Genomic DNA, 25,897 nt, shown 5'->3' on the forward strand with positions numbered 1-25,897 from the left:
CGCCTCCTACGGGTCATGAGATCTGGAAAATGGCTATTTTGGCCAATAACTTTTGAACAGTTTGAACAGAAATTTTATCAAATGATCTTTGGACCGAGCCGCACAGAAATTACTGAACAGATTTTTGATATTCGCTACCATTCCCGAGATATTCGTCTGCAAAGTTGAGCTAGCCTGTGTTTGTTGCCTTGCTAACCAATTCACGTCCTCTGAGTGGCGGAAGTTGCTAAACCACATGTCATGAATCTCGAATCATTCCAGTCGTGGGTTCGAGTCCTGTGTGGAACAACATTAAAACTTTGTATAAAGTTGTCATTTCAATTCCTTCCGGCTTTGCACTGCTTTTGGTGCTTAAATGCTTGCTGCGCTGCTGTGCTTGATGTACATTTACATGTATATTCAATTTCTGCTCTTTTTGTTCTTCTGGCTCCGCACTGCTGTTGGTGCTTAAATATATGCTGCGCTGCAGTGCTTACAGTACTTGCTGTGCTTCATGTACATGATGTGCTGGCTGTGCTTGCTGTGCGCCATACTTGTTCTGCTTGCGGTGCGTTTAAGGGCTTGGCCCCTGTATTGCTGCTTGCAGCTATATTTATTATTATTATTATTCTTCTTCCTCCTCTTGAAGTCTATGGCAGCCCTATGAACCATACATAGGAAAATGATGAAATTTGGCACACTTGTAGTGATGGTAATGAAAAGTAATTGTAGCAATTTTTGAGTCTCTAGGTCCAACTCTATAGCGCCACCAGCAGTTCAAAATTTCAACATTGAAATGGTTATAACTTTTGAACCCTTTGATCTAGAAAAATGAAACTTAGTACACCTGATTCATCTCATCATGCTGATTAGAACCAATATCTTACATTAAGACTCCGCCCATTACAGTAGTGGCCATTTTGAAAAGTACAGTATGCAGTTTTTTTGCTACTCCTCCTTCAAAATTGGTCTAATTTTGTCCAAACATGTACTCAAATGATCTTCGGACTGAGCCGCATAAAAGTACTGTCCCCGATTTTTTTTATTCTTCTCTGATCAAAAGTTATGACGTCGCAAACTTAACGAGGTCGACCCAAAATTGGTTCAGAAGCTATAGCTCGGCCAAACTTTGATCAATCGAAACGAAAATTGGTACACTTCATCGGAAGCATGATCTGAGGTTCCATGCCAAAGTTGGGAACAGCGCCACCTACGGGTCATGAGATATGGAAAATGCATATTTTGGCCAATAACTTATGAACAGTTTGTCAGAAAATTATAAACTTGGTGTCTATCGATTCCTTGGGTCATGACAAATCCGTGGATATCGATTTTGCCATGATGGGATGTACCACGTGTCCGCCATTTTGAATGATGTCATAATTTGCAATATCTTTTAAACTATTTGAAATTTCTTCACCAAATTTGGTATGGATCATCATTAGCATGGCCCGAAGGTACCTGAGAAATTTGATCACAGCGCCACCTAGTGTTCCAGAGATATCATTGTTTTTTGAAAAAACGCTTATAACTTTTGCTAACATTGCTTGAAATTTGATTTCTTTATGTCAATATATTCCTTGGCTTATGCCGATTTCAACGATATCTCATATGTTATTTATCAACAATGTGACTGGCCGCCATATTGGAGTGAATGTAAAACAGTTTTTTCGCTACTCCTCCTTCAAAATTGGTCTAATTTTGTCCAAACATGTACTCAAATGATCTTCGGACTGAGCCGCATAAAAGTACTGTCCCCGATTTTTTTGCTATACTGGAAAAAAAAAGTTATGATGTCGCAAACTTAATGAGGTCAACCCATAATTGGTTCAGAGGCTGTAACTTGTGAACAGTTTGTCACAAAATCATAAAATTGGTGTCTATCGATTCCTTGCGTCATGTCGAATCTGAGGATATCTATTTTGCCAGCATTGGATGTACCACATCATAAGCTATATTAGCATTAAGTTAGCTTAGCATGCTAATCTCGTTAACATGATTTTGTGTGCTCATTCACACACTGAAGCCTCTCCTCTGCAGCTTTGTAAAACATGTCCTCTGGGTGGCGCAAGTGGTTCAACCATGCGTCATGAATCCCGAACCATTGTGGTCGTGGGTTCGAGACCAGTGTGGGGCGACTTTGAAATTGTGTATAAAATAATAATTTAAATTCCTTCCGGCTCTGCACTGCTGTTGGTGCTTAAATGCTAGCTGTGCTGCTGTAATTGATGTGCTTACTGTGCTTGATGTACATTAAATTTCTGATGTTTTGCTCTTCTGGCTCCGCATTGCGCTACAGCGGCTGTTGCTTGCTCTGCCTTGCAGGGCTTGGCCCCGTATTGCTGCTTGCAGCTATATTTATTATTATTATTCTTCTTCCTCCTCTTGAAGTCTATGGCAGCCCTATGAACCATACATAGGAAAATGATGAAATTTGGCACACTTGTAGTGATGGTAATGAAAAGTAATTGTAGCAATTTTTGAGTCTCTAGGACCAACTCTATAGCGCCACCAGCAGTTCAAAAATCCAACATTGAAATGGTTATAACTTTTGAACCCTTTGATCTAGAAAAATGAAACTTAGTACACCTGATTTATCTCATCATGCTGATCAGAACCAATATCTTACATCAAGACTCCGCCCATTACAGTAGTGGCCATTTTGAAAAGTACAGTATGCAGTTTTTTTGCTACTCCTCCTTCAAAATTGGTCTAATTTTGTCCAAACATGTACTCAAATGATCTTCGGACTGAGCCGCATAAAAGTACTGTCCCCGATTTTTTTGCTATATTGGAAAAAAAAAAGTTATGATGTCGCAAACTTAACGAGGTCGACCCAAAATTGGTTCAGAAGCTATAGCTCGGCCAAACTTTGATCAATCGAAACGAAAATTGGTACACTTCATCGGAAGCATGATCTGAGGTTCCATGCCAAAGTTGGGAACAGCGCCACCTACGGGTCATGAGATATGGAAAATGCATATTTTGGCCAATAACTTATGAACAGTTTGTCAGAAAATTATAAACTTGGTGTCTATCGATTCCTTGGGTCATGACAAATCCGTGGATATCGATTTTGCCATGATGGGATGTACCACGTGTCCGCCATTTTGAATGATGTCATAATTTGCAATATCTTTTAAACTATTTGAAATTTCTTCACCAAATTTGGTATGGATCATCATTAGCATGGCCCGAAGGTACCTGAGAAATTTGATCACAGCGCCACCTAGTGTTCCAGAGATATCATTGTTTTTTGAAAAAACGCTTATAACTTTTGCTAACATTGCTTGAAATTTGATTTCTTTATGTCAATATATTCCTTGGCTTATGCCGATTTCAACGATATCTCATATGTTATTTATCAACAATGTGACTGGCCGCCATATTGGAGTGAATGTAAAACAGTTTTTTCGCTACTCCTCCTTCAAAATTGGTCTAATTTTGTCCAAACATGTACTCAAATGATCTTCGGACTGAGCCGCATAAAAGTACTGTCCCCGATTTTTTTGCTATACTGGAAAAAAAAAGTTATGATGTCGCAAACTTAATGAGGTCAACCCATAATTGGTTCAGAGGCTGTAACTTGTGAACAGTTTGTCACAAAATCATAAAATTGGTGTCTATCGATTCCTTGCGTCATGTCGAATCTGAGGATATCTATTTTGCCAGCATTGGATGTACCACATCATAAGCTATATTAGCATTAAGTTAGCTTAGCATGCTAATCTCGTTAACATGATTTTGTGTGCTCATTCACACACTGAAGCCTCTCCTCTGCAGCTTTGTAAAACATGTCCTCTGGGTGGCGCAAGTGGTTCAACCATGCGTCATGAATCCCGAACCATTGTGGTCGTGGGTTCGAGACCAGTGTGGGGCGACTTTGAAATTGTGTATAAAATAATAATTTAAATTCCTTCCGGCTCTGCACTGCTGTTGGTGCTTAAATGCTAGCTGTGCTGCTGTAATTGATGTGCTTACTGTGCTTGATGTACATTAAATTTCTGATGTTTTGCTCTTCTGGCTCCGCATTGCGCTACAGCGGCTGTTGCTTGCTCTGCCTTGCAGGGCTTGGCCCCGTATTGCTGCTTGCAGCTATATTTATTATTATTATTATTATTCTTCTTCCTCCTCTTGAAGTCTATGGCAGCCCTATGAACCATACATAGGAAAATGATGAAATTTGGCACACTTGTAGTGATGGTAATGAAAAGTAATTGTAGCAATTTTTGAGTCTCTAGGTCCAACTCTATAGCGCCACCAGCAGTTCAAAAATTCAACATTGAAATGGTTATAACTTTTGAACCCTTTGATCTAGAAAAATGAAACTTAGTACACCTGATTCATCTCATCATGCTGATTAGAACCAATATCTTACATTAAGACTCCGCCCATTACAGTAGTGGCCATTTTGAAAAGTACAGTATGCAGTTTTTTTGCTACTCCTCCTTCAAAATTGGTCTAATTTTGTCCAAACATGTACTCAAATGATCTTCGGACTGAGCCGCATAAAAGTACTGTCCCCGATTTTTTTTATTCTTCTCTGATCAAAAGTTATGACGTCGCAAACTTAACGAGGTCGACCCAAAATTGGTTCAGAAGCTATAGCTCGGCCAAACTTTGATCAATCGAAACGAAAATTGGTACACTTCATCGGAAGCATGATCTGAGGTTCCATGCCAAAGTTGGGAACAGCGCCACCTACGGGTCATGAGATATGGAAAATGCATATTTTGGCCAATAACTTATGAACAGTTTGTCAGAAAATTATAAACTTGGTGTCTATCGATTCCTTGGGTCATGACAAATCCGTGGATATCGATTTTGCCATGATGGGATGTACCACGTGTCCGCCATTTTGAATGATGTCATAATTTGCAATATCTTTTAAACTATTTGAAATTTCTTCACCAAATTTGGTATGGATCATCATTAGCATGGCCCGAAGGTACCTGAGAAATTTGATCACAGCGCCACCTAGTGTTCCAGAGATATCATTGTTTTTTGAAAAAACGCTTATAACTTTTGCTAACATTGCTTGAAATTTGATTTCTTTATGTCAATATATTCCTTGGCTTATGCCGATTTCAACGATATCTCATATGTTATTTATCAACAATGTGACTGGCCGCCATATTGGAGTGAATGTAAAACAGTTTTTTCGCTACTCCTCCTTCAAAATTGGTCTAATTTTGTCCAAACATGTACTCAAATGATCTTCGGACTGAGCCGCATAAAAGTACTGTCCCCGATTTTTTTGCTATACTGGAAAAAAAAAGTTATGATGTCGCAAACTTAATGAGGTCAACCCATAATTGGTTCAGAGGCTGTAACTTGTGAACAGTTTGTCACAAAATCATAAAATTGGTGTCTATCGATTCCTTGCGTCATGTCGAATCTGAGGATATCTATTTTGCCAGCATTGGATGTACCACATCATAAGCTATATTAGCATTAAGTTAGCTTAGCATGCTAATCTCGTTAACATGATTTTGTGTGCTCATTCACACACTGAAGCCTCTCCTCTGCAGCTTTGTAAAACATGTCCTCTGGGTGGCGCAAGTGGTTCAACCATGCGTCATGAATCCCGAACCATTGTGGTCGTGGGTTCGAGACCAGTGTGGGGCGACTTTGAAATTGTGTATAAAATAATAATTTAAATTCCTTCCGGCTCTGCACTGCTGTTGGTGCTTAAATGCTAGCTGTGCTGCTGTAATTGATGTGCTTACTGTGCTTGATGTACATTAAATTTCTGATGTTTTGCTCTTCTGGCTCCGCATTGCGCTACAGCGGCTGTTGCTTGCTCTGCCTTGCAGGGCTTGGCCCCGTATTGCTGCTTGCAGCTATATTTACATTTACATTTACATTTATTCATTTAGCTGACGCTTTTATCCAAAGCGACTTACAATTGCTATATGTGTCAGAGGTCGCACGCCTCAGGAGCAACTAGGGGTTAAGTGTCTTGCTCAGGGACACATTGGTGTCTCACAGTGGATTCGAACCCGGGTCTCTCACACCAAAGGCATGTGTCTTATCCACTGCGCCACACACACCCTATGACGCAATTGTTAGCCTATTTTTACAAAAACTGCTTCTACGGGGCCATAACGTAAGATTCAAGGTAATGGAGCCTTTTATATATTGTCGTGTTTCTTTAGAAATAAACAATGGATAAATAGAGTCTTTAAATGCCTCAGATGTAAAGTTATTCGCTGTCAAAGTGACGCCAAAATGAATGGGAGTCAATGGAATGCTAACAGCAGGTGATGGCTTGCTAGCCAATGGCGGCCCCCGGGGAAGGTACGCTTTCTCGGTACTGGATTACCCCCTTGATTTGAACAGGCGTCTCTGGCATGGGAGGCGGACGTGCTAACAAGAAGACCGCAGCCTCCAGCGTCAGACACTAGCGCGCCTGTTGAGGACAGGGGAGTGAAGTTTACTCGCACAACTCTTTACTAGCTGGCCTTCGTTACACATGCAACAAGAAGATGTCAGATTCACTTCAGGTGAAGACAGGAACTATTTCACATGAGCTTGATGATTAGTTTTGGACACAGCTGCATACCCGACTATAAAAGGGTTATTTTGAGTTTTATTTTATCTTTTTTCTCAAAAAAAGTGTCATTTTGTTTTTTAGTGTCATTGCATAGATTAAAGGTACAAACATTCTGATATTATTTATCTTTGTCATTTTTCACATCACAAAAAAAAAAACAGTTGTTTTAAAGGGGGTGTGTAGACTTTTTATATCCACTGCAAGTAAGGGTAAACCCTGGAGGTAGAAAATATATCGATTCAATGTTCAGTATTACTAAAATATGTATCCTTCATTAATAAGACAATCACAGATTTCACTCTGAATCGGAATCGGATTTCTTTATAGTCGGATCCCAGAGCAAGGAGATTATAACTATACTTACATTTAATTATAATGATGGAAATTTTTGACTGTTCAGTCTAGACAAAAATGATCTTTAACCAAATATTTGTTTGGGCTATGCATTCTATGCCTTATTGTATGCTTAGCAACAAAATAACATAAAACCACTGAGATCAACTGAAAAGTCAATTCTACCATGGCAATTCTATTTGTGTGGCATGAAGAGAGTTGCTTATGCAGACAATTTCTTATAAAGGTTCTACCTCATTAAGTTCCATTTTAGTTCACACTGTCAGTCCAAATCCGTTTATTTGTGTATCCTACTGGAATCTGATCTAAAATAATTGAAGTCCACATTGTTTATCGCAACGGTTCAGATCTGATTTCTGTGTCCATGCCGCTCTTTCGTTTTCCGGAATATCTGCATTGGTTTCTATGGCAATGATGTTGTGTTGGTATGCCTACTCCAAAAACAACAAGCACAACATGAAGGCGTTTGCAATACAGACGTAACCAGCTGGATGTACACATTATCCCTTACATATAAGTTAAGCGAGATTGTGCATTAATGAAGTTGTAATTTTGCGATGTGTATTTGATCCGCTACACCGACACAGAGCTCTGACACAATTCAAACAGTCTGCACAAGCTCAACAGTATGTTATGTGACTTGAGAACAGAACTATATTTGTGGGCCAAACAAGTATCTGTTCCTTCAATAACAGTTTGCCTCTCAAGAATCTTCCAGCTAAATCACATTAGCAAACAGACTTCTGCCTGTCCCAAAGCCAGCGCAGTAATTGGCCTTGTTTTTTAGATCTAGACAAACATCTTTCCAGAATCTCGATGGGTTGTCCTCTTTTCTACCCTGCCAATATATACAGAGATTTAATTTCCAATGCAAAAATAATTTGTTGTATTTTAGAATGATTTATCCAGATCTGCTTCTCTCAAGTTAAATTCCAGTCAAGGATATTTAAAGTCAACCTACAGTAAAACTAATGTTGTGACTGACTTTATAATCATATTGTGAAACACTTTTTTTTTTAAGGCAATCAGTTTGAATGTTTTTTTTTTTTTTTATATAAGTAAGGTTAACTAATTAGATTTTACAGTACAGTCTTCTATAGAAGACTACCTTATACACAAGGTTTAACATGTTCCTCGTTTTAGCCTCTGAGGAATACTGACTCTTAAAAACATTTTGTTATTGGCCCGGACATCTTTCAAAAAGATTGGAGATTTGCAGGCCTTATCTGTGAGCTTTTTTTTTTTATCTTATTGGACCAAGGCTAGGATATAACGAAGGTTGCTTCCACTTCAAAGTTGTTGTGTTGCAGTCTTTTCTCCTCCGCACTTTGAGTCACTTTGAGGGGAATGAGAGGTTGTATAGGCTTTGCCTGGTTAGTTGTTATGGTGGTTGCAGCACGGCTGCTGGTATTGGTATGCAAGCACACTTTACTAGAGGTGTTGCTGCTTCACAGGTGTTATCTAAAGCCCTATTCGCACTGGATTAGTATTACCTGGTGACCTCTAGTCATTTGTAATAATTGCGGAGGTTGTCTCTGATCTTAATCCCGTGTGAATCGGCCAGGTCTGTAATTTGTAAAGTAAAAATTCCCCCGCAAATGACCTACCATATTTCACCAAACACCGAGGTCCTGTGATAATATTAGTCCCATGCGAATCAGCATCTCTGTGATTTGGTGGGGTCGTATATCATTTTTCAAGGTTTTTGTTTCCTGTGTGCTTTTTTTATCCATCTTTCGCGAAGAATGGAGGCTGCGTTGGAGTGTTTTGATAGTATTTTGGGTGCTCATGGATCATATCGCTATACACCATATGACTAAACAATTTGCAGAAAGAGAAAGATGGAAACCATCAGAAGAGGAAAAACAAAAAGAATGATTAGCTGGAGATGGATGGCATGTATAGCAGCATGCGGTAAAGAACATTATTCTGTTTATGATATATCATAAAGCTAGACCTATAATAACAAGACATTTCCAAGCAATAGCCTATTGACATCATATCTCGGAGATAAGTCAGTAAATTCGAGTAAAATCACAGGCTTCGCTTATCCCGTGCGAATGCGCCACACGAAATTCAGATGAGAGGGGGTAATTTCTAAATCACACATGGTCCCCAGAAAATACTATTCCAGTGTGAATAGGGCTTAAGTGTGCATCTTTGAAAGATATTTGTGTGGCAGCAGTCTGAGCTTTTTCGCATACTTTTATTAGAATTTACAATCTGGATGTTTATCTAACTCCTGGTTCTTCATTTTTTGTCAGTCTGTGCAAATATACTTTTCACAGGCTGATAAACTGCCAGTCACTTCATATTATGGCACAGTGGTATGGTATAGTGTTCCCAAAGCGTCAGCTACTGACACAGTATCTCGTTCCCTACTCAGGGAACCAAGGTGACCTATACGCAACTGAGATATTTCTCATTGAAAGCAGTGGACTTACTGACCGTGTTGCAATAAAGAAACTAAAGGGTGCATCAGCTATCTGCATGAATGGCATGAGTGAACGTACAGGGCTCTTGACAAACAGCAGAATTAGACATATTGGTGGTGAAAACCGTGTGATTTCTAAGGCTGCACTGTTAGGGTTAGAGTTAGGGCCCTTTCACGGCTACCTTGTTTGGTCCGGATTTTCGGACTTTTCAGTTTGATCCGAATCAAAATTACATTTGTGAAACCTCCCCCGGACCACGGCCCAGACCAAACAGACGAAATTTGGTCAGACGAAAAGAGGTAGTCTCAGTCCGGATCAAACTGAACAAAGGTTTGGTTCGTTTCTAGTGTGAAAGCATTTTCTGTATGGTTCGGACTTTCAGACCATTTACAGGAACTTCCGGTGGTTCCTGCGAAGCCTAAACAACTGAAGAAGAATATTTATGTGCAGATCTGTCAGTCCTGCCCACAGCGTTTCTTCCAGCTGATTCACATGCGCACACACACACACACACACATATTTGTCCTCCGTCCTGCCGGCGACGATAAAACGTTCGCACAACGAGGACGTTCATTTGGCGGATTTGAACTAGCCTTGAGTATAGTCGGTGTTGCAGGGAGTAATGCCGTAATAATAACAGTATAGTGGCAATGATATGCGTCTGTTCATTCATTCTTGTCAAAGTTACCCGCCGAATTGACAACACGCTGACGTCAGACGCACGTCCGTTTACAAACCAATCAATGTCAATATGCAGCCCACACAGATGATGATGGCAGGACGCAAGTACGTCATGTAAAGTTCTTTAGTGCGCTCGCATAATTGCAATGTGAAACCAAACCAAAACTAACCGAATGTATGCAATGTATCAAAACATGAACTTTGGTTTGGACCTTGGTGCGGACTTTCAGGTGTGAAAACGCCCTTAGATGTCACTGTAGATTTAGCACAGTACTGTAAAAACCTACAGTACAATACCACATTTCCACATTACAGTAAAATACCTTAGTTTATATGGCATTCTGGGTAATTTTGATTGAGAGAGATTATTTTACAGTATATTTTAGTGTTCCTGTAGACTTGCTGGTGGATTTCTGGATGTTCGGTATCATTATTACCAGTTACTTTTATCACTTTTATTATACAACTCAACAAGTGAATTATCTAAGGGTTTATCTTGACCAAACCAGAGTTAGAACAGCGAAAAGACAAACCAAGATGGTTTTGGTGAGTTTTATTTTGTTTTTCTCGGGTTTTATTGTGTTTTACGATGGTAAAGTTACTGTACTTGTCATTGGAGTCTGGTGGGCTTGAAGAGAGCGATAAAATGCCATTTGTGTTTAAACAAAAATGATCTTATGATTAACAAAAAGGTATATCTCTGTAGGGATCCTTTTCATAATGTTGTCCAATCCGAGCCTGTCAGTGGCAAAAACAAGCACTTTGCGTAGACATACATTGACGGTGCACAAAGGCTCAAATGACGACTGCAGTGGATGCAGTCAATACTGGACCAATTTCACTTAGTCGTTAGATACAAAAACATGGGAAAACAATGTCCAGTTTGAAAAAAACAGAAGTTTCCCTTACAGTGTAAATGGGAGATTTGGGGTTAGACAGCTTGTCTATTGGTACCAGTTTCACCATTGCTGTTCAGTTTCGGTCATTAGTAAGGGGTCCGAGCTTGTCCGAACAGGTTGTACTGCCAGACAGGGAGTGAGCAGGAAGACCAGGAGGGTGGTGTAGAGGAAGATGATGATCGTTAACCCACATGTCAACAGCTTCATTCAGTCCATGATGGAGTTTGAATGGAAAACTTCAAACTAAGGGGCAATGACCTGTTTTCCACCACCCATATGCCCTACAGTTTGTATAATTTTTAAGATAAGTCAAGTTCAGTCTTAGGACAATGATTCTTAACCCAGTCCTCAATCTTTCCTCTCTTACATGTTTTTGTTTCATATATATTCTTGCACACTTAAAATACTTTCACATGTCTGTAAATTGATGATGCATTGTGCTCTAAGTAACAAACACAGTACTAAAATGTTTTTAAATGTTTTTGAGTTTTTGATTGTTTAAATGAATTGACTGAATAAAAATAGCTTTGACAAGAACATTTTTTAGATTGCCTTTGAATTTGTAATGTTTTTCTTAATTATAATAGTATTACAATACTATAGAATTATATACTACACTAACTATAATTATAATATATAATATTATCATTATTAGTGTTTATTCTAATTAGTAATATTTACCAGTAATATAGATATTATAGTACAATACAGTATAATACAATAGTTATAAATTACTGTTCTGTATACTGTAAATTGTATTACAGTACATTTACTGTAAGCCAAAATACAGCAACTTGTTAGGCAACTTTTTGTAATTACACAAGGAATTGTTTCCAGTGTGCACAGATATTTACTTGATAGTTTTTAAGTGCAGGGAACCTCAGAGGAACAGCTTCAACTTCTCTCTCCCATCTTGATTCATTCAAGTCTCTCTTTCGAGTGATTTCTCTAAACACATAGCCTTGCTTGTTCCATTTACATTGCTGTGCATTTTAAGCAGGCCATGTGGTGGGCTTCTATGGCAATTCTCCATTACTGCAGACATGAATGAGCTTTTTGTTTGATCTCACAACTTGTTTTCCAAGACGTCTGTTGCTTGGTTCTGGTTCCTGTTTCCTGGATTTGGTTTGAGCATTTCTTTCCCCTCTTCTAACCTTCAGCTCTGAGAGGAAGTCATTTTTGAGCGCAGCAGCATTGAGAGAACCTCAATTGCTGACAACTTTGTTCCAGAAACTTTGTTACAATAACTACAAATCCTCACATAGCCACATCCCACTTTACCAATAATTCCACCTCCCAAACCCAGGCCAAGTGTCCAGAGCTCCAGGTGCAAGCATGGATCCAAACTTTCTACAAGGCTTTGTAGATACAATGGAAACTAAACTGTAACAGTCAATGAAGACCACATTGCCAGACCGGAGCTACAGTGGTTGTCGTTCACTCCGCAGGCCCTTCCAAAACAATAGCACTTCCATAAAAACATAACCTGGAAATGGCTAAAGCCAATTCATTTAAATCTGTATTCCACTGAGGCTTCTGAAAGCAGTCAATGTCTTCTCTTTCTCTCTGTAATCAGGGAGAAAGGGAGTAATATCCTGAAAGTGGCTGACCACAGACATGAGTTTCAAAAGGATGGTGTCTAGAGGAGGAAGGGAGAGGCTGTGTGTGTGTGTGTGATAAGTGTGGTAGACTTCTTGGCTGGAGGATTCAAAGAAGCTGTAGTTTTCCAACATCCATTTCAAAGGCTTTGTCTCACAATGAAATGTTTACAATTCTGAATCCATGACAAAATAAAGCACTTCCTTGCAAAGAATGCTAAACCTTTCTTTAGTCAGTGACTAACGAAAGAAAATAGTAGCCAGAGACATTTAGTCTTTTTAGCCATCTACTAAAAACATTGATTGATTGAAAAATGATTTACATTGTGAAGGACTCACCTTTTTCTTGCTGCAGTAGATCTGCCATTTCTTCTCGTCAGGCAAAGCAAACATGGCTTCCCTGTTCTTGTCTGTGAGATCCAATTCATCCTGAAGAAAGGAAAAGACATGACAACTGAGCCACACATAACCACATACATCTTAAAAAGCATGTTGATTGATATAATGCCAGCCCCATTAATTTGTCACTGTGTGTGTTGTAATCATTACAGCATAAAAATAAAACAGTGTAGTTCATGTGTATTTGCAGTACATTCAGGTGTGTGTGTAGAGTGTGTATAAATAGAAAGCGTGTAACGACCTCAACTTTACATATTGTAACAAACCACAGGATTAGATCTCATGTCACTTGCCGTAGATTTCCAACTATTTCCAATTCAATGAGCCCTGGGTTAAGTTTTAAATACTGTGAAACTCACATAGCCTTGAGTGTGTGAATGTCATTAAATTAGAATAAAAAAATATCTAATCATATTAATGAAGTAAAAGGCAGCACAAGCTGAGAAAGTTCCTGCTGTATCAGTAGCCAATGAGCTTGCAGCTCAGCATCTGCAAGCACATATCAACATTCTCATTTCCATTACCATGCCAAACACTCTGTGAAATGTATTTATTATTAATTTATTTCAATAATATAAATTCAATTATATAAGGTTAAATATGATCACAATTATGGGTGATTTATACTGAAACTTAGATGTATTGTTAATAATTATACACTACATGATACATTTAATTCTATTATTCTATTCATTTCATTTTTCAATAGAACTCTAGATTGTTTCAGGAATTGAGTTTAAAAGGAACTGACAATTCAATTCACAATGGTGGAAGTTCTCTATAGAGCCATGGGCATACAATAATAGTGAGAGAAGGAACAAGGAAAAAAGGCAGGGTTAAAATGAGGGAGGTGCAGGAAAGACTTCATGAGGGAAACATTTAGAGATGGTCAAAATGGAAGGAAGTCATATGTGGCCCACAGAGGACTGACAGGAAACTGTGTCAGCCAGCAGTGACCAAGCAGAGAGCATCATGCATCATAAAAAAGCAAGACAAAAAAAATGAAGAAAGAACAACTTAGAGGAATAGTTTGTCTAAATATGAAAACGTAGAGTAAAATGTACTATAAAAGCAGGCCTGATGTTAAACCTAATTTTTTCATGTGTGTCTCATTTTTGACAACAAAACTATAATTGTATCTGTACAATAATTATATTACATGACAGGCTATGACGAAGTATAGCATATGGCTTTTGAAGAGTAGCAATACAGTGAATGGGTTTCTACGTCAAGGGTTTTTTTTTTTTTTTTTTTTTGTCCTTGTAGGACGTCAACAGCCGCAGTCCACATTATGAAAATGAGCACTCTGGAAATTCAAAAGATATCTTCTATGTTTTATTAAAAAATAATCAGTGATTCAGGGTTTGGACAACACAAGGGTTAGTGATGATGGATTTTGGTATTTTTGGTTACACTATTAAGGGCAATAAAAATGTGTAATTCCAACTGAAACGTCCTCAATAATATGCAATTTTGCCTCTAAATTAATACTCCATTAAGAATGAGTCGTTCCTAAACTGGCAGAAACAATCTCTCACAATGACAGCACAAACCAAACCTAATTCGTCGCACATTTCCTCTACTGACCCACTCCCTTCTCATCCAGATCTAATCAGCTGATTCACGATGCGAGGACAGAAAGGTTGACTGAGGACACTGAGGTGGCAGCATTAGTCAGGAAGCTCATTGGCCGATACCACCACACCCAGAGCTCTCAGCCACGGAAATGAGGAAGAAACACATCTCTGACCTCACCACTCCAGGAAGGCTAGGCAGCCGAAAGGAGGGAAAGGGCTGTGCCGTTATTATGCCATGATCTGTAATCTTCACACATTATTTATTAGAAAAAAAAAAAAAAAACTGTCTGACTAATCAGGCATCAGCAAAGGCTGTTTATTTAAGAAATTAACTAGTGGCATGCAGGGTGGGGCCGAGAGCTGTGGGAATGGAGCGAGGCCGATGACGCGAGTGCTGATGAGCACACCACACCGGTCTCGAGTCTCACGGAGGAGCTCCGGAAGGATAAAAGGAGGAGTGATGACAGTTCAAGGCTGAAAGAGGACAAGGCCTGGAGTTTATGTTGTGTTTTATTATGTTTCTGTCAGGACCACTATCGTTAAATACACTTGACAATTAGCATACAGTTTGGATTGGCGGTATGGTTCTGTTCAAGGCAAGAACTCCCTGCGCATCCATGTAGTCTAGCATGGATAAGAGCAGGGAGAGCAGCCATAACCCCCCTTAGGGTAAACGGAACATAACCAACATGAATGTATTGCAGATATCATTAATTCAAGATTTTAAAGTACAACATGATTTGAGAATTTATTCTGATTCAAGGGGAATCAGAATGCCAAATCCTGACTGACGAGAGGTGGAGCTGGGGAGGGAGGAGGGTAATTAGTGCCTGAGAAACGCGATCGCTGCTGATAATACTGAAGGAGCTTATATATGTATACAGTGATAGGTGTCATATTCCTATAGGTAGACGTGTATCAGCTGAGAGTCACTGATGCGAGCTTGACTAACGTGACCTGCCAGAACTGACGCTACGCTTGATTTTTATGCGTCAGTCGTCCATGAGGGGCTGCCGCTTTACTTTCGTTTTGTTGTTTGTTTAAACTTTACGTTGATCATTCACGGTTCCCACCATCTCCTTCCCTCATCAACAAACTTTGTTACACAATATTAATTAGGGCTCTGTTGTTCCGAATACCAGCACGGCTGTGATTCGCCCTGCAGCATGTGGCAACAAGTAATGGGATCGTGCTGATATTCGGACCATCGTCATAAAAAGCACAAATGTGATATTATATTACTATTTGTCCAAACAAAACCAAAGCAGGATTAACTGAAGCATGTCTTTGAGCAGCACACAGTAGGTATGTTTTATTAATGTGTTTTTGAACAACCCAGATGATTCAGTGACACTCATAACACACACAAAAAAATCCTTACAACTAAACTACAGAATGACAGCCTGTCTAGAACACGACAAACACAGACAAGCGAAATGATACAACACTTTTTTGATGGATAAGGATAAGTAAAAATGCAAAAGGCAAAAATGGATAAGTAAAATTAGAGTTAGTTCTGAAAAAAGGCATCAAAACAAGTCACATCTGATTGGGCATTCAGGCATTTTAAGTGTGGCTTGAATGCCTTAAAGTGAAACTTCAACGATTTTCAACACGCTAATGTATTGTTACAACGGCTACTTGTTCTCAGTTACCTGGGTCGAGAAAATCATGTTTATTTGACAAAAGACCTGGCTTTCGTGCAAACTAAAGATTATACTTCCGCATTTTTGTTTCTCTGCCCACGGACAGTCGGATCAACAGAGGGTTATCAACAGGACAGTTGGGCACAGGCATAAAACACTTGTCTTTGTGGTCATCCAGTTTGAAATGTTAACTACAAACACAGAGGTTTTTCAGATTGTCCGTCATAACGCTCTCTCTGTATTTATGATTCCTTGCAGTCTTTAGCCACTGCCTACAATATGCTGGATCATTCACTGGAAACCGAAAGTAACTCACTCCCATTAAACGTTTACTCATTTAATCCTTGCACCCTGGAACAATACAAGTTGGCACCATTATAACTAAAAGTTTGCAAAGAAGTACTTCCTACTAAAGCAAGGCGGTATTTGACTCTGGTAAGCGTATCTATAGCAGACTGGTGGGAGTGGCCTTGAATGGCATCATGCTCAGTGCATTATGGGTGTTTAAGTTTTCCTAAGTATTTTGCACAAGGGAAGACAACAGCCATTTTTCTTTGTTTTCTCTAGTCAGGTGGCACCGATTTCATTTTCCCCCACCTTTCTATTGCATAGGCAGACAAGTTTTATTGAAAGCCCATTACACCAGTGATGAAGTACTCCTTTAAGTGACGGCACATCAGTTAAATTCTATATTAAAGGATTAGTTAACTTTCAAATAAAAATGTCCTGATAATTTACTCACCCTCATGTCATCCAAGATGTTCATGTCTTTCTTTCTTCAGTCGAAAAGAAATGAAGGTTTTTGAGGAAAACATTCCAGGATTTTTCTCCATATAATGGACTTCAATGGCAACCAACGGTTTGAAGGTTCAAATGTCAGTCTCAATGCAGCTTCAAAGTCTCGACACGATCCCAGCCGAGAAATAAGGGTCTTATCTAGCGAAACGATCGGCCATTTTCTAAAGAAAAATAAAAATTATTTACTTTTTAACCACAAATGCCCGTCGTGTACTACAGTGCTATGCATACGTTTAGACACCCATGCTAAAGTTGACTAAAAAGAGGAATAAAAAATCATCTTTTGGAAATTGAACTTAATGCCTTATTAAAAAAATTGGGAAAAATCCAACCTTTAAGGACACCAATTTACTTTGTGAATGAATAATGTATCGTAAATAAATAAATGTTCTTCCTTAAAATACAGGGTGCATAAGTCTGGACACCCCTATGTTAAATTCCCATAGAGGCAGGCAGATTTTTATTTTTAAAGGCCAGTTACTTCATGGATCCAGGATACTATGCATCCTGATAAAGTTCCCTTGGCCTGGCATGGTTTTATTTCAGTTAGCCTAATAGCTGGTTTGATTTGCATTGCGAGATTATCTTATGGAAAGTACTCCATGCCGATCTCTAGGTATGGTGAAGGCTATGTGATGATGTGGGGCTATTTTAAATCCAAAGGCCAAGGGAACTTTATCAGGATGCATAGTATCCTGGATCCATGAAGTAACTGGCCTTTAAAAATAAAAATCTGCCTGCCTCTATGGGAATTTAACATAGGGGTGTCCAGACTTATGCACCCTGTATTTTAAGGAAGAACATTTATTTATTTACGATACATTATTCATTCACAAAGAAAATTGGTGTCCTTAAAGGTTGGATTTTTCCTAATTTTTTTAATTAAGGCATTAAGTTCAATTTCCAAAAGATGATTTTTTTATTCCTCTTTTTAGTCAACTTTAGCATGGGTGTCTAAACTTATGCATAGCACTGTATCTCTGAGATACGCCACGTATTGTGTCATCACGTTGGAAAGGTCACGCGTCATGTCATCTGTCTAAGTTATTTGTCTGTGTACTCCGGTTCAAAAAGGTTGGGAAGGGCAAAAAACTCCCTCTCATTTTCTCCTCCAATGACAAAATGGTCCGACATCTTTGTTTTAATTTATTATTCGTTTTTTTTTTTTTTATTGACCTTTCCGACGTGATGACGTAATGCGTGGCGCATCTCAGAGATAGTACAAGACGAGCATTTGTAGTTAAAAAGTATATTATTGTTTACACAATTTACATTTTATAGAAAATGACCGATTGTTTCGCTAGAGAAGACCCTTATTTCTCTGCTGGGATCGTGTAGAGACTTTGAAGCTGCATTGAGACGGACATTTGAACCTTCAAACCATTGGTTGCCATTGAAGTCCATTATATGGAGAAAAATCCTGGAATGTTTTCCTCAAAAACCTTCATTTCTTTTTGACTGAAGAAAGAAAGACATGGATATCTTGGATGACATGGGGGTGAGTAAATTATCAGGAAATTTTATTTGAAAGTGAACTAATATGCATCAAGTTACTGCATCTTGTTATTGACAGACTCTTCAGACTACACATATATAATCTTTCTCTGTGCATTGATTTGTGTTTCATGTTTTTTTCTCCCTCAAAACTTTGTGGCTTCTCAGGTTTTTCTTTTTCTCTGATGGCAGGGACACACTTCATCTGTTCATTCATCTGTTCATGCATCTGCTCATTTCTGCCTTCAGCTTTAATGTCAGTCCACCTCAGGGATCAGCCGACCTGTGTCATGTCCTCACAAAACTCATTACTACAGCTGGCCCACATGCCCATTTCTTTTAACAGTAAACACGAGTGATTAAACACATATATGCACACAAGCACAGTGCACTCAAACACAAGACAATGTGCCAGTGACAACCACCACACAAACAGATACAAGATACAACCACAACCACAACATACAACTTTCTGATAAATTCCACGTGTTTGCAAAGAGGCTGTTGTATCAAATGTGTGAGCCATTTACTGAAGTCTAAAACATGATCATTATCACATTTTTCTGAACGCACACAGCCACGTGTCAAGAAAAAACTATATTACAAAAGACACACAACTGCAAACTGATGTGAGGTTTTGTGTTGCACGAGTTGCTGATTGATTGCTTCCACTCAAGCCTGTCGTATGATCTATCACCATCATGAAACAATCAATCAGAAGGAGCTAATTACTCCAGTCTCGCTTACAGCTCATATCGGCATGGAAGGGTTGCTTACACGTTTACTCTATAGGCATGTGTGCAGTCAGAGACAATTAACAGTTGGAAGATTTTCTTCTTTTCAAACCTGATTCTGCAGCAAATGGCTCTCAAATCCTCAGATTAGAGAGCTATTGTGAAAATAGACAACAGATATACAAGTCAGCCATGTTTGCTATTTAGCTGCAGTATGTAACTTTTTTGGTTAAAAAAAAAAAAAAAAAAAAAAATCTGTTTAGAGAAACAGTGATCATTGTTCAAAACTGTCTCCCTTTCTTATACCCTGATTCACACGGTAAGCTTATAAAATTGATTTATAATTTGAGCAGTCGGGTCCGATTTCACGGGAAATGTTAGTTTGAGTTTATTTCATAACAACAATTCCTTATACAGAAAGAAGACGACCCGGCTATGATATGGCATATACTGAGGATGCAGTTGCTTAGAATTTAAAATGTATCATCTAGATGGCTGCTTTTAATTTACAAAAGTCAATATCTGGGGAATCACCTGTTTCCCTGAAACCTCAAACTGCTAAGAGCATGCAGTCAAAAAGGGAAAGTGACAGAGCCCGTGCTGAAATGAGAATACGGTAAATATCGGCATGGCTTTTCAGAGGTGGCTACAACTCTGAGATCTGAAGGGATTAATATGACTGAGCAATCCTTAGATTTAAAAAACAAACAAAAAATCATTTCCATATTCATTTGGTCCGAACAAAGAAAGCAGATATGTTACTAAGTCATAGGTTTTACTTCTTATTCTCATGTTGATGTACAATGACAGATCCTCTCTGTTGTGTTGATCACACATTCATCGCACAGCGGAGCAGTGTCAAAGCACAACCCGTGTAAAAATAACTCTCCAAGCAACTTGCAATTTTATGTTTCAAACAGAGATGGCGATAGAGAGGCAAAAGGTTTGTGTTGCAGCTTTAGAGGGATGGTTCACCTAGTGTCCTTTGCACCATGACCTCGAGTCAACCACCCCCCCAGAAGCCTTTTTTCCCTTGGTTGAACATTATTCAAGTTAGAGCTTATTTAGAGATATCAGCCGAATGGCTTAGTGCAGGCGCTAATGGATCCTATGATGTATCTCGTAAATTACCCCATTAATAATGCCCAGAATGGTACCAAACTTCTACAGTAGTACAAATAGGTTCTGTACGAGGCATTGGAAAGTTTGTAAGTACATGCATAAGGATGTAGTGTAACGACGCACAGTTCCAGGAATGCACTACCGGTATTATTTTGTTGGTAATACCAGTTTGCAACAATTATTAGTTAACACCAAGTTGTTAACACTTCGGAAAAAATAATAATTTGTCGTTACACTACATCATTATGCATCGCTTTCTGCCAGGACTTTTACGTGCTTTTCCCAAACCACTGAAGTGACGTTGACGTCCGGGTTAGCAGTCAGGCAAGTGCTATTTAAATAAACTCCTGATGTACTTACAAACTTTCCAATGCCTTGTTTTATGAGTACAGAACCTATCTGTACTACTGTAGAAGTTTGGTACCATTCTGGGCATTATTAATGGCGTAATTTACGAGATACATCCTTGGATCCGTTAGCGCCTGCACTAAGCCATCCGGCTGATATCTCTAAATAAGCTCTAACTTTAATAATGTTCAACCAACGGAAAAAAGGCTTCTGGGGGGTGTTTGGCTCGAGGTCATGGTGCAAAGGACCCTAGGTTGATTTTACTCCGAACCATCCCTTTAAGTTGACTAGTAAACATATCTTAACATGCAGAAGTTATGGAAAGGAAGGTGTTTGTGTTGGGGAACTTTACTTTAAAAAGCAAAAAAAAAATTGTTTGTTTTTGTGTTCTTGTTTTGCACAAGGCCTACATTAATGTTATGGGGTGGAAGAGATGTTGTTGTTTTTTTGTCAGTAATTAAATTAATTAAATAGAACGAACATCTGAAATAATGATTGAAATTCAAAAAATAACTTTTTACACTAACTCCGCCCCCCATTGTCTGACTGAGCCAGACAAACTTACAAAAGAAATCCTGCTGATAGCAGTGGCATGGAGATTAAGTTGATAAATATTTTTGAAAAGTGGAAATAAATTGCCTAATGGGTATTTAGTAGCGGGAATAAAGTGTTTAACAGGTAGAGTTAGGCGTAGGTGTAGGGGAGGGCTTTAATACACTGATGTGCAAACAGTATCTGCCTCTATTTACGTGGTGTAAACAGCACTTAACTACTATTTACACTTAGTGCAAAGATAATACTGTTATTTTCACTTTATTGTAAATAGCATCTAACTCTATTTGCACTCGGTGTAAATATCCACTGCCTATTTACTATTACCACCAATCAGCAAACCTACAGATTTATATATATTAAATATAAACCAAAATACATTCACGTCTGTGCACAAGTGCACAACTTCATCCCAGAGCGGAGCCTCTGTTCATGTTTCAAACTCATATCATATTCCAAAAAACTGTTAATCCTGTCAACAGTGACCCAGTTCTGTCAGGTTTCTTCCAGCTTCCTGTGAGAGAAGTTTTATCAAATTATTGCAACAAGTGCATTATGTGACATATTTCTCATATTTTGAAAACACTGTCACTTAGGTATTTGTTTGGTCTTTGGAGAACATGGACAAGTCTTGCTCCACATGTGGTGCCATTAAAATGTCTGGCAGAGCAGGGCCTGTTTGTTTATTTGTTTGTTTAAATGGATAGGGCTAATCCATAGTGAAAGAACAGTGTATGGCAGCAGTCTGCGTTTTTGTTTTCAGTAAAACCAATGATATTATATTATATTTTTTTCTTTCTGTATCAAGCATGAGGCTGCTGTCATTTACCTAACAGCTCCCATATGTTGGGCATGTTTTGACTCCAAATGATGAGCTGCTTTATTTATTCATTTTTTCCCTTTCCACAATCTGTTTTTAGCTCAAATACAGGGTGGAGAAAGACAGAGAGACAGACAGAAAAAGAACCAGACAGAAAAAGAGAGACAGACAGAAAAAGAAAATTAATTATTCTTGCAGTGGGACATTTTTTTGAAATTCTCCTTTTGTGGTCCATAAAAGAAAGGAGGGCATGCAGTATTAGAACAACACCAGGGTGAGTAAATTATGACTTCATTTTCATTTCAGGGTGAAGTATCCCTATAACTGGATGTTTAAGTCATTTAAAGATTACATGCCCTACTTTGTTCATCAAACTGTATTATTCGAGATGCTCCAAACCACTGTTGTTTGGCAGCAGCGGAAATCAGTATTGAATTTGCTTCACTGAACTTGTAAGATTGCCCGAACCTCAATAATACAAGTCAGCATCAATTTCTAACATCAGTTTGGAACACTTGCAAAAAAGCTGATCATAAATTTTAGGAAACAATGCAAAGTCACTGAGAGACAGATTGCGCCCTGTTAGCCTATCAAATTTTCCACTTATGTGTTGCATTATGGATTCCTTGAATGAATCTAGAAGTAAATTAAACAGATTTCATGGCAAAAACCACGACCAGCAGACTAGCCAGCAGATACTAACCACTAATTCAGAGAAGCGGGCATGCAGTTCTTCCTCTGGGGGCATGGGTGCACTGAACTCCAGCAGCTGCAGCGGGACACTGTCTTTCAGGTTGATCTCAGGAGGTTCGCTGCTACTGAAGCAGCACAGAAAGCCCAGGGCGGGCCGCGTGCGCTTCCGGGGAGGCATCCTCTCCAATCAGGAGGAGCCGACAACCAGAGAGCCAAGAGTCCGCTATCTATGGGGCATGATCTGAAAGAGAGAAAAAAAAGACGATCAGGATTTAATTAGGACCACACAAAACGACTACATGTTAAGGTAGCTAAACTTACATGAAATACCCGTTATCATATACAGTACCATATGTATAACGCAGTCACTCTTACTAGCCGATGGCATGTAACGCAGTCACTCCTGCTAGCCAATTTAGCGGCTTGAATTTTATACATAATATATACATTTTACAATTGTTGTCTTTTAAAAAGGCATCTGAAATAATTAACTAGTGCAATGTAGTGTTTGTGTAGAAATGTAGATTTTTCGATACTGAAATATCTGAAACTCTTCCGCAGGATACACAGTGCGTTCTCTCTAATCTCTCCGACAGCGAGTTACACACAAACCCGCCTCCCCTCACTCAACTCGTTTTATTTGCTCCACATGAATATTGCTGGTGTTACAGGGCTTGAATTTCAGCGTGGGATTGTGCATATTTCACATTAGTTTACTCATTCCTGCAGATTTTGTGCTCACACCCAAAGTGCCACCTCTTAGTACTAAATAGAGTTTGTTTTCATTGCGTATTGCACTTAAACAGTAAAAAATACACAAAACAATGACAAAATGCTGATCTTGCAGAGTATTCACGTAAACACAGTTATGTTTTAAGTGAACGTAAACAGTTGAGAAAGAAAATGCATGTGTAACAGTGTAATGGATGTGCGTCAGGTCTTAAAGGGACAGCAGCCTAATAAACCTGCTGCCAAATGATGAGATAATATTAAAAATACCTATATGGCAGTTTTCCTCCCATGGTATCGATGTCAAATTTGTGACCAGTGAAAATGCTGAGTGGCTAGTAACTTTGGAAAACAACTAGCCACAGTGGCTGGTGAGCAAAAAAGGTTAATGTTAAGCCCTGGATACCACAAACCAAATTGTTTAAATGCATTGAAAAAATATTAAGACAAACATCAAGAAACTGAATAAATGTGTCCAGAGTTCAACCATAGAAATGGAACCCAAAAACAACTCTCAAGCATGTTGAGAGGTTAGAACAGACCTCCGTACTGCCCGATATGTTCTTCCCTCCATTAATGTATGTCACTGATATTGAATCTAAAGCAGTTTCACAGCAGTCCGGCAGCTTTAATTGCTCAACATCAGAATGGGAACATCAATGAAAGACTGAAGCTGTTCTAGAGGCTAAAACCCTTCAGCTGTGTGGAGTGGCCATAAAGGAGCTGGGACTCTGAAAAGCAACAACTCTCATCCCTCTCCAACGCTTCTTCGGTCCGTGTGGGCACAGAGAATGGAACCTCCTGGCACCTCTCTGGATGTGCTGGCATAACCCCCAGGGCGCTACAAAGACCTCTCTGTTTCCAGGCTACAATGATCGCCAATGGCAAAAGAGAGGGAAAGCAAGGGAGAGCATGAGTAATTGCCATAAGAGGCGGCCGTACCCATCACACTCACCGGAACGGAGAAAACACAAGAGGGAAACAAGCCCAACGTTCTTAGACTCACTGTTCTCACAAGTACGTCCACCATATTCAGAATGGTAGTGGTTTCCATTAAGCTTACCAAAAAAATGTGACAAGGAAATAAAAGTGTCAGTCTTGTTTATTTCAGATTATTTCTCAAAACCTAAAAGACAGGTGCAAGTCTAGGCCCTGCTGCAAAAACCAAACCGGTGTGACATAATCTAATAGCTCTAACTAGCTTGTCCAAGATGATCGGCCAGGTTGAAACCAGATCAACCGTCTAGACCAGCCCAAATTGGCTAAAAACCATGTAAACCAAAGCAGGTTGATGCAGACAGAACAAAATACTATTAATATGAATACTACTAATCCTACTTGTATACTCAGATAGTGTTTCCTACTTTGTATCTAAAGTACCACAGCGAAATAAGGTAACATGGAAAAAAATATATACTGTATGTTTTTTTGTTTGTGTTTTAGTTAAGTTCGTAGCTTGAATGTGATGAGAGAGAAGGACTTAAAGAAAGACTAGTAGCCGCTAAATAAATGAAACAATTAAAATCTCATCTTCTAGACTGCCACTGGTTACACACTGATAAAAATGATTTTGTGGTGAAGTAAATACTACAGAAAAAAAAAAAAAAATGTAATTTACATGAAAAACTTAGCTCAGGCAAAAATTTAAATAAAGAAGTAAATTCTAGTACTCAATTCAAGCGTGTAGAAATGAAAAAAAAAAAATTTACTCAACTTTTCTGATACTGGTGCTCCCATCATGCACTGGGCCTTGAATAATTAATGAGGTTGATTTTTCACTGTTTTCCATTGCTTTTGTTGTTAGGATTAGTAACTTGCCATTTTGTGACATTTGTGCAAAAACTTGCCAAAGAAAAATTCAGTACATTTACTTATTGTTTTTGTTTCAGTGTACAACAACAAACAAACATAACATGTTTTTTTAATGAATCAGTGAACAAGACAAATCAAACTGATCACACTTGTTAAAGTAATTATTAAGGAACCGGAACTTTAATGTAAAATCAGATCTAAAATCATTAAATTCCTTATGATTTCCATCCCTAGGAAGTATATCAAGCTCCCTTAAAAAAGCCCATCAATAATGTATCATCAGTTTTAAATGGAAAATCACATCACTGCATAACCATAAAGTTATTTTTGTATAGCTTATACATAAATTCTTCATGCAGTTTGCTTGTACAGCTCTCAAATAAATGCTTATTTTACTGCAGTTATAGAACAGCAGCAAAGGCTTTCATCTGCATACATTAAAGGAAGCACAGACTGAATATCAGTCTCTAAACATGTTAAACATCTAGTGGTACTGCCAATGTCCTTTAAAGATATGAACCCTTTTCTTAATAAAGCAACAACATTCTGAATATATAAACGCAGCAAAGACAAACACAACTTTTATCTTTAACACAGAGATAAATTTAGGACCAAACTTTAATAATTTAGTGTGATGTCAAGTCTCAGATGCTCATGAGGATAGTGAGGAG

At 38.7% G+C, this 25,897-nt stretch overlaps 1 protein-coding gene across 6 annotated transcripts in view; it reads right to left on the bottom strand.

The window, feature by feature from the left end:
• daam2 (dishevelled associated activator of morphogenesis 2) overlaps positions 1–25,897 on the bottom strand; it is a 108,751-nt gene that overhangs the window by 56,383 nt on the left and 26,471 nt on the right. For all 6 annotated transcript variants that reach the window (XM_079852528.1, XM_079852530.1, XM_079852532.1 and 3 more), the window contains exons 2-3: positions 22,696–22,926; positions 12,842–12,931 (exon numbers count right to left, since the gene is read on the bottom strand). In XM_079852528.1, coding sequence (XP_079708654.1) covers positions 12,842–12,931; positions 22,696–22,863 — 258 coding nt within the window. In that variant the 5' untranslated portion in view covers positions 22,864–22,926. The remainder of the gene's footprint in view (positions 1–12,841; positions 12,932–22,695; positions 22,927–25,897) is intronic.

This window comes from Squalius cephalus (genome assembly GCF_949319135.1).
Source record: "Squalius cephalus genome assembly, chromosome: 20".
Taxonomy (NCBI): Eukaryota; Metazoa; Chordata; class Actinopteri; order Cypriniformes; family Leuciscidae; genus Squalius; species Squalius cephalus.